General features: G+C 46.0%; 1 protein-coding gene across 1 annotated transcript; it reads left to right on the forward strand.

The window, feature by feature from the left end:
* The first annotated feature begins 402 nt into the window (after positions 1 to 402).
* On the forward strand, positions 403 to 9,340 carry C10H9orf152 (chromosome 10 C9orf152 homolog). Its single transcript, XM_037798300.1, has 2 exons — positions 403 to 661; positions 7,137 to 9,340. Exons 1-2 carry the CDS (start codon positions 469 to 471, stop codon positions 7,661 to 7,663), a joined length of 720 nt encoding a protein of 239 aa, XP_037654228.1. The 5' UTR covers positions 403 to 468; the 3' UTR covers positions 7,664 to 9,340.
* The last annotated feature ends 822 nt before the right edge of the window (positions 9,341 to 10,162 follow it).

Below are 10,162 nucleotides of genomic sequence, written 5' to 3' on the forward strand. Positions count from 1 at the left end.
CTCCCACTCCCAGTCATCCGTTCCCCTTCCTTCCCTGCCTGCCCCCATTTCCCCCACTCTCTTCCTTCTCTCATCCCAATTACACCCCCCATTGCTACCACCACACCTACTTCCTCCATTTTCCCTCCCCTTCTCTCCCCCACTCACAAGCTTCCTCCTACCTCCACCTTTTCCTTCTCACATTACCTCCCCCCTCCAGCCTTTCTCCTTTCCCTCTGTATCTTTTTCCCACTTTCTTTCCCCACCTCCCCTCCTCCCCTCCCGCGTCTTTCTCCTCCCCTTACCTCTCCTCCTTCTGCCCCACTTTCCTTCTTCCCCCACTCACCTCCTCTTCTCTTACACTTCTCCCCTCCCTGCCTGTCTCCCTCCCCTTCACCCCCCAGCCCCTGCCCTGTCCCTCCCCACTGGCCCGGCCGCCTCTCCCCGCCCCGCCCCGCCGTGTTTGCCTTTCTCCCGGATCCGATCCGGATGAAGGGCCTGCCCTGCCCCTGCGCTGCCCTGCCCGACTTCTGCCGGCCGGGGTCTCTCTTCATGGCCGAGAGCTCGGGGACCCAGGCCCCGGGGAAAGGGCCCCCGCTCAGCATCCAGCTCCTGCGCGCCCAGTACGAGGACCTGCGGCGGCAGCAGAGGGCGCGGGCCCACCTCGTGATGCTCCCGACAGGTAGGGCTGGGCGGGAGCCGGGGCAGGAGCCACCGGGACGAGGAGCGCGGGGCCGACCGCGGAGCCCAGCCGCGGGGAGGGCAGCGCCAGGGGGGCGCGGGGCCGGGCCGGGAGCGGGGCGCGCAGCTCGGGGCAGCTCCGCCCGGCTCAGACCGCCCGTCCCGCCGGCTGAACGGGGGCCTCGGCCAGGCATCCGGCCGACTTCCTGGCTGGTCTAACCGAGGCGCGTCCTGCAAACCAGAGAAACCGGCTGGAGGGAGAAGACACGTGGCGTTCCCAGCAGCCTGGGAACTGGCAGGGCCAGAGCAGAAGCAGGGCTCAGGGACGCAGGAGGCAGCTGTTGCCCGGGGAGCTTGCTCACGGCAGCCCCAAAGAGCAGCCAGCCAGGCCCAGTCAGGGGAAAAGCCTCCTCCCTTTGGGAACTCAGGGTCATTCCAGGAGAAAGTTAGGAGCCCAGGGCTCAGGAAGCAAGTGATAGATCCCGGCTCTTCCTCCTCTAACAAAGAGGAACAGGCCAAGGAGGCGGGAAGAGCCCTTGAAAGGTCAAAGCTGCAGCCCTGGAAGTGTCTGTGGTTATCTGTACAGTTCAGAGGATCACTGAAGGGTCCACAGTGAGCTAGGCCGGGTGGGGAAGGAATCAGGGCACAGAGGAGCTCACTGTCCCGGCTGGAAGCGAGACAAAAGTGGCACCTCTGACCCGAAAGAGCTCAACTCCCACCACTTGCCAATCAGAGGGATCCATTTAAACTGAGCTGGCCCAGCCAAATAACCCTCTCCTCCATCCCTGCAGGGCAGAAGCTGAAAGTTCCTGAACCCTCAGCCCACCCTCAGGGGTATTTACTCATTCAGTCATTTGGCAAACACTGATTAAATTAAATCCCTATCAAATGAAAGGACCTTGCTTAACACACTTGCGATTCAGATTCACATACCCAATTGCTTAATGGCTCAGAGGTCTCTAACTCATCCTGTCCAATGGAATTCACCATCCTCTGCCCCAACCCTCCCAGCTGGCCCTTTCTCCTGCATTCTGTGACTCAGTTTCCCTCTCCCGTCATTGCCAGGTGGTAAGGGCAGGTTTAAGGCTTAAGAACTCTCTCCCAGGAAAGCCTTCTGAGGACCCCAGACTAAGTCAGGGTCCTATCTCGGTGTACTATTCCACATTCCTGATATAATTGTGAGAGGCAGTACACGGTGTAATGTAATGGCTACACACTTGCTTTCTGGAGCAGAGCCTGAGCTCAAATTCGGACATTGCCATTTACTTGCTGTGTAGCTTTGAACAAGTTATGTCAGTTCTCTGTGCCTCAGTTTCTTCTGTCAACTGGGGATAACCAGGGTACCTAACTCATAGGCTTGCTGTTGGCATTAATACACTTAAAACTCTTACCAAGTACCTAACACAGAGTAAGACTCAAAAAATGTTACTGTTGGAATCAATAGTAATAGCACTAATAGAACAAATATAACTAAGGGGTACAGTTCTCCAGGGAGAAAGGGTAAGGGAACCAAAATAGGGTGAAGATGATGCTAGGTCGCCAAAACAGCAAGTGTCCTCTACACATTGGCCACAAGGTAGACGGTGGTGCTACTCATTGAGATGTTTATTCCAGGAAGTTCCAGAACTACAGAAGCACAAATTTTGCTCACTCTTGTGTTCCTGGTGCCTGGTACATTGTAGGTACTCAGTAATTATCAGTCATATAAAGGAACAAAATGAATAATTACAATAAAATGTAAGTGCCCTGTCTTAGTCTCCTAGGGCTATAAAAGGACCACAAAATGGATGGCCTAAAATAAAATAAATTTATTCTCTCAGCAGTCTGGAGGCCTGAAGTCTGAAATGAAGGTGTCAGCAGGGCCATGCTGCATCAGAAACCTGGAGGAGAGAACTCGTCCTTGTCTCTTCTAGTTTCTGGTGTTTGCAGGCCGTCTGTGGCTTTCCTTGGCTTGTAGATGCTTCACTCTAATCTCTGCTTCCTCTAGCTTTGGATGGCTTTCTACCCAGTGTCTGTCTACCTGTGTCCGATTTCCCCCTTCTTTTAAGGGCACTGGTCATATTGGATTGGGGCCCACCCTGATCCAGTATGATCTCATCTTAATTAATGACATCCTCACAGTCACAGGACTGGGGGGTAGGACTTCAACATATCGCAGGGTGAAGGGAGCACAATTCAACCCATAACATGCTCCAGTGGAGGAAGGATGACATTCCGTGAGAGCAGCAGCGAAGCCCGCCCAAGTCGGGTGACTGCATAAAGAACGTACAAGTTTGCCAGTCAGTGCATAAAGGAGCACCATCCCTGGTGGGGCACACAGGCGCTGAAGCATGAGAGCATGTTCAGACCCAAGAAATCCGGTATGCCCTGTGCAGGAATGCAAGGCCAGTGGTCGTGGGGGACTTGGAGCCAGTAAGCAGGGCCATTTCATGAGAGTTTTGTATACCAGGCTTCACCATGTGGAGTTCAAGCTATTGACAAAGGGAGCCTTTTAAAAGTTTTGTTGTTTTTTTTTTTTTTTTTTTTTTTTTTTATTGTGAAAGGATATTACAGTAGAATCAGGTATTAGAAAGGATCTCTCTGGCCTCTATATGGAGGATGATGAGAGAGAGAGCACAAAAAGAGTGAGAAAGGCAGGGGGAAAATAAGAGAGAGATCAGTAAAGAGGCTATTTCAATAGTTCAAACAAGAAATGGTGAGGGTTAAATGAGGGGCCATGGCAGAGGGTACGATTATTGTTTTTCTTTTTTTTTTTTTGAAAATTAATTTTATTTACACACACTCCATATCCACCAAACATACACTCAGTCTTCCTTCCCCTGTCTCCATCCCCCAGTAACCTCTAATCTACTTTCTGTCTCTGTGGATTTGCTCTTTCTAGACATCTTGTGTAAGTGGTGTCATACAATGTTTGACCTTATGGCTTTTGTTTATTTTACTGAGCATAATGTTTGCAAGGCTATTCTGTGTTGCATCATCTCAGAACTTCATTCTTTCTTATGGCCAAATAATGTCCCATTGTGTCTATGTACCACATTCATTTGTTGATGGACACTTGAGTTGTTTGAACCACTTGACTATTGTGAATAATGCTGTTATGAACATCAGTGAACTAGTATCTGTTTGAGACTCTATTTTCTCTTTCTAGAAGTGGAATTGCTGAGATGAATTGTAATTCTACATTTAACTTTTTCAGGGATCTCCATATTGCTCCACAGTGGCTGCACCATTTACATTCCCACCAACAATGCACTAGAGTTTCAGTTTGTCTGCATCCTCTCCAACACTTGTGATTTTCCATTTAAAAAAAAAAAAAATAGCCATCCTTATGGGCGGGAAGCATTATCTCATTGTGGGAGAGGGTATGATTTTAAGAAACATTTAAGCTGTAGATTTGAAGGAAATGAGTGGCCATTGGCTTTGGAGGTAAGAAGAGAGTATCTGGAATAATTCCTTCATGTCTGATTTGGTATCTCAGGACTTTTTATATTGCAAACAATAAACAGCTCAAACAAGAGCAGATTCATTGGCTGCTGTCACTGAACAGTTCAGGTATACACTGTCTTCAATGTGGCTTAACCCTGGGCTCAATTCCTTCTCTTCATTTCTCTACTTGACTTCCTTGGTATTGATTCCATTCTCCGGTCCACATGGCCAAAAGACAACTACCAGCACTCTATATTCTCTTAAGTTCTTGTTCAACAAGAAAGAGCAAGGGGCTTTGTACAAGGATCCCCAGAAACATCTGTGTATCTCTCTCTGTTGCATGCCCATCATTGATACAATCACTGAGGCAAAGGGAATGCAGTATGCTGATTAGATGAGCAGCAGGTCACATATGTCACATGGGTCTGAGTTTAAATCCCACTGGAAGCACTTGAACTGGGTATGAAGAATGGCGTAGCTCTCCAGGGAGAAATCAGGGCACAGTTATCAAATCAAGGTGAAAATGATGCAAGGGAGCCATAAAGCAATTGTCTCCTATACTTTGGCAACAGGGTAGATGGTGGTGCCATTCAGTGAGACAAAGAATACAGGAGAAAGTGGATGTTTGGTAGAGAGAGATGAATTTGTTTTTTTAATATGCTGTGTTTGGGTGGTTCCCTATAGAACATCTGAGCATCCTAGATTTGGGGAGAGAGATATGGACTGGAGATATAGAGTTGGGGTCATCTACATATAGGTAGTATTTGAAGCCATGGGCATGGATCAAATGTAAAAATTGATAAAACACTGGGATAAAAATTAGAGTTCTGGAATACTCAGATATTTAAGGGACAAGCAGAGGAAGAGAAGCCAGGGAAGACAAACTGAGAGAGGGAGTCAAAACAGTAGGAGAACACCAGGAGATACCAATATCATGAAGCCAAGCAAGTGACGGGATTTTAGAATATAGTGATCCATGGTGTCCAGTGCAGTGGAGAGATTCAGGAAGGTAGAGTGACCATTGGTATTGGGCTACTACTAAAACTAGATTTCAGTGTCTCACAACACTAGGTTGCATTTGGAGGCTTGGGAGCTAACTGATGGAAGGAAGGGCCCTGGAATTAGAAGTATTCCTCTTTTTTTTTTCTTCTTTTTTCTTCCTGTCTTATTATGGGACAAATCTAGGTTCTAGATATGCAGTTCCAGACAGCAGCATGTTTGCCCTGATGCAAAACGAGGGCACTGGGAGCTTTTGAGCTGTCCCAAGTTTGTGAAGCCCTAGTTGTCCCATTGGTTGGTGCCCCAAAGGCACATGCTCTTGTAATGTTCAGGCAGAGTGTGATTCTTTCAGTGAAGAAAAAGGATTAGGGATGTGAACCCATATTCTGGGCTGTGTGTTTGATATGCACATTGCATTCAACATTCTCAACAGCCATATAAGGTAGCTCCTCTTTTAAGATCTCCATTTTACAGATGAGGAGATGGAGGCTCAGGGTCTCATAGCAAGACAGCGTGAAGTCAGGACTAGAATTCCTACCTACCTCACTCTGGCTTGTGAGGGAGAGTCCACCAGAGGCTATGAGGAGGATTAGGGTGGACTTTGCTTCTTTTTTCCTTTGGCTCTCTCTTTCTGAAATCTCTTTGCTCTTCTCTCAGCCATCCCAGCTGAAGAGAGAAGTCAAGGAGGGGCTCAAAATGTCCCTTCCCCAACTTGTATCTGCCGGCAAATTGAAGCATGTAGATAATTAGGATATTTTTTTCATCCCTAGTCCCCAGTCAAAACTGAAACAAATATTTTAAAAAATTATATGACATTTCCCTCTACTTTTCAGATAATTGCTTTCATTTCAGTTAATTCCTTTGAACAGTAGAGATTGTGCATCATCCAAAGTGTGGAGGAGACTGCAATGGAAGGCTCATAGCACAATTCTAGAAATGACTGCTTTTAGGGTCAGGGTCCATGTGCCTTCCAGTTTGCTCTCTTTCCTTCTCTTCTGTGCACTCTCAGGCTGGGACTCCCAGTTCCCTTCTGCTAACAAGACCTGTCTGTCCACTTTGGGTCCTTTCCTCCTGGGTTCATAATGGGTGAGGACACCAGTTTCGGAGTGCTCCCCTCAGGTCCCTCTCTTCCCTTGTTCTCAAATAAGTACATAGCATTGTGAATATTTGCAAAGGTTTTCATGCTTGTCATGATAAGAAACAAGTGCACTCCACAGTGATGAGTGGCACAAGGCTCAAGTGAGCTCCACCAACATCTCACAGGGAACTCTGGGCTGGTCACATACTTGCTTTCTGCAGGAAAACACCTTCTGGTCATTCCCACAACCCCTCACTGCCACCAAGAGTTGACACTGAACTATCTTATTCCATAAGGTGATTAAAAAAAAAAAAATTCCTTAAGAAAGATGACAAGCATTGATCAGCATCCTCACTCCCAAAGAAAGTTCTGAGAAGCACTAGCTGTTCCCTGAACAGGGTCTGTGGGGTAGGAGAAGGATAGAGGCCAGTTCTCTAAAAGCAGCTGCTCCAAAACACAGCCCTGCCCTCCTCGGCTTTGGGTGATAAATCCATCATCAGAATCCCAGGGCACAAAACCCTGCAAAATTAAGATAATCGTTCCCAGGAAAGTGTATGTGAATCCAAGGATGTGTGCAGAAGCATGTGTGTCCCTTGTTTCTTCCCATTTATTTTGGCCCTAAACACTCAGGTCTTCCCAGGACCCAGAATAAACAATGCTGGGAACATAAATGCTCAACAAATATTTGTTGAATGAGCCAATAATTGTGTGTGAGAGTGAGTGTGAGAGAGAGCACATGCATGTGTGAGCATGTGCTAGTGGTATGTGTATATCCATGTATGTGTGTATACACACATGCAATGTACTGTGTACCTGGCCTCTAGGCATGGCCTTCCTTCAGCTTGAAAACTCTGAGAACTCCCCACTCCCTGCCAAAAAAAAAAAAAAAGAGAGAGAGAGAGAGAGAGAGAGAGAGAGAGAGAGCTGCCCATGGGCCTTCCAGTGATGACCCTACTGTGCCTTCCCTTTTCAGGGGGGAACATGCCTGCTCCTGCTGAACCCATGGTCAGTGCTGTTTGGATTAACAAGGAGAGAAGGAGCTCACTGTCCCTGAAGGAGCTGGATCCAGAGGCAGTGGAGATGCCAGAGAAGGCAGACAGAAGCTGTCTCCAGGCCCCTGTGTCTCCATGGCATACACACCTAGAGATGCACCTCTTAGCCCAAACCTTCCACCAGGAAACCAGCCATCAAGTAAAGCATAAGGGCAAGCTTATGGGGTCTGACCAAAGGCTCCTTCAGGGAGGAGGCTCAGGTTTGTTTGAAGACAATCAGAGGACTCAACAAGGGACCAAAGTCCCAGAGGGAACTCAGTGCCAATGTCAGGTTGATAACACCCAAGCAAAGGCAGTGAAATCCGGCTTAAACATTGGTATCCAGTGCCCTCCTTCCACAAAGAACCCACATAGGTCTGGCAAACCAGCACATTATCCATTTCCCCAAAGGAAAACTCCCAGGATCTCCCAAGCTGCCCGGAACCTGGGCTTATATGGCACAACCTGAAGCTTTCTATTCAGCCAAATGGCTCAGCATTGAGGCCATCTGTGGCTTCATCAAAGAACCAGAGAAGCAGAGGCACAACCAGGGCCTCTAGCTAGGAGCAAGAACTGGCCTAACCCAATTGCAGGAATTGTGGGAAATGGATTTCATAGTAAGCAGATGGTCTTGTCTTTCAATGAAGGACAATGAAGTGATTGCTTAAGCCAGATTGCTCATGGTTCAAGATGAAAGTACCGTTGGATCAATGCAGCCCCATTCTGCTTATATAAGAAGACATTGTGATGGAGCCCAGGGTGCCCATTCCTTAGGGAGGTCTGGTTCCCTGGATGCCCATTCACTGGGGAGGTCCAGTAGGACATCTGCTCAGTCTCTGGAACTACAGAATTTTGAAACATAAGTCAGGGACCTTAGCCAATGGTCAATGGGCATGGGCAATCTTCCTTTCAATCTATTCTGATGACTTCTCACATATTCTGGAGAAGATGAGCTCTGAGAATTGCCTTTTTCTGGTTGGTATGCCTGGGCACCATCTCACTTAGAAGTCACTATATTCATCAGTGGTGACCAAACGGTTTCAACTTTAGCCTCTCAAAGCATGGTGACCCTGGCTAAAGAGGACTGGAACAATGCCACCTACCATTTTATGTATTCAGAGGGTATTTAGGAAGGGTTGACATCTGTCAGCAACTGCTGAGACTGCACATCTAACATCATCACTGATTTACTTACTCCCCCTTTCTCCCCTTCTAGCCTCCCCTCTCCTTCCTTTTCCTTACTTTGTTCTTTCTCTTTCTCTTTATCCCTCTCTCTCTTTCTTTCCAGATTAAGTTCTTTTTAAAAATTGCCAATCATTTAAAATATACAGTGATGGGGTCCTGGGCAAAAGAAGAAAAAGAAATGCTCCTGCCTGGAATATTTGTGTTCCCCACCAACTACTCTCTTTCCAGCCAAATATTGATCATTCACATCCTTCCTGGGATCAAATTATATATATATATATACCTAAGTTTAAATGAAGTAGGTGTTATTTGGGTGATGGGGAAGAAAATATGTCTCTTCTGGTTAATGTTTAACTTTTGTAATGATATTTCAAGATACTTAAGATGCCTTTATCTCATGTCAGATTCTCTTCCTTAAAGTTTCTCCTATATCTTCCTTTTTTCCCCATTGTGATCCAGTTGGGCCTATCCACATCCAGAGTTGTTATCTGAACATGACATTACCTGTCAAAATATATACACATCTTCTCCTTGGGCCACCTATAAATTCATTTCAATTTTGGGATTCATTGTGCTTCTTTTTGTGAATAATTAATAAGATTCAGTTGTTAATTTTATAAACTAATGAGAAACAAGGAAATTTTCTGAAAAAACTTTGTCCTTTGCTTTTGTTTTAAAGGGAATCCCATAAGTAAACCCTCTTTCTACAGTCTGTTTAATCTCTCTCTTCATTGCTCCAAAACCTCTACAGGTTTGGCAATATAGGCAGGGCAAGGTGAAGGAATGCACATGGGCACTGGAGTCAGGAGACCTGGATTTTTATCCAGCCACTCTTGATGTGTTATTTGGGCCAAGTTATGTAATCTCTCGGCTTCGATTTCTTCATCTGTAAAACAACAGAGATAATGTTCACTTTTGAAAGGATTAGAAATAATATGTGTGAAAGTTCCTGGCACTCTCAGTAAGAGGCCGTGTATTAGTTAGAGTAAAATGAGAGAAAAAAACCAGGAGGAGATAGATATTATTGGATTTCTTCTTGGGTACTGGCAGAATTTCTTCTTCTGGTAAGACTCAGCTCTGCCTTTGAGACCTTTCAAACAATTGAATCAGGCCCACCTGGATTATCTAGGATCCTCTCTTAAAGTCAATATATTATGGACTTTAATCACACCTACAAATTATCTTCACAGCAACACCTAGATCAATGTTTGAATGGATAACTGGGAACTGTAGTCTAGCCAAATTGATTCATAAAACTGACCATTAAAGGCAGCAGTAATTGTTATTAAATGTCCACCACTTCTTCACCTCCCACTCATACACTGTTTTAGTTTCCTAGGCTGCTGAAAGCAAATAACATGAAATTGTCCAGGTTGAACAACAGGAATTTATTCACTCTTGGTTTTGACATCAGGAAAATGTCCAAATCAAGATGTCACCAAGACAATGCTTTCTTCCCCAAGACCAGCTGCCGATGATCCTTGGCTCCTCTGTCACATGACAAGTCACATGGTAGCATCTACTAGTCTGTCCCTTCTCTTCCGGGTTTCATTGATTTCAGCTTCTAACTTCTGAGGCTTTCTCTCTCATGTCTGAATTCATTGGATTTATAAATGACTCCAGTGATTGCATTATAACTGAAGCAGCCTCATCAAAATGTCCTACTTACAATGAGTTCTTAATTTTAAGAACATGTTTTTCTGGGGTACATACGGCTTCAAACCATCACATGCATCCATCCACTGCAAGCTGCTTCTGCTCCCACCACTGTTACCACAAAAAT

Source organism: Choloepus didactylus, chromosome 10 (genome assembly GCF_015220235.1).
Source record: "Choloepus didactylus isolate mChoDid1 chromosome 10, mChoDid1.pri, whole genome shotgun sequence".
Taxonomy (NCBI): Eukaryota; Metazoa; Chordata; class Mammalia; order Pilosa; family Megalonychidae; genus Choloepus; species Choloepus didactylus.

What these genes read in the sequence shown, in the direction of transcription:
- C10H9orf152 (XM_037798300.1), top strand. Translation starts at nt 469, where the DNA reads ATGAAGGGCCTGCCCTGCCCCTGCGCTGCCCTGCCCGACTTCTGCCGG. An exon ending in CCTCGTGATGCTCCCGACAG is followed by an intron (nt 662 to 7,136) that starts GTAGGGCTGGGC and finishes TTCCCTTTTCAG; the next exon opens with GGGGGAACATGCCTGCTCCT.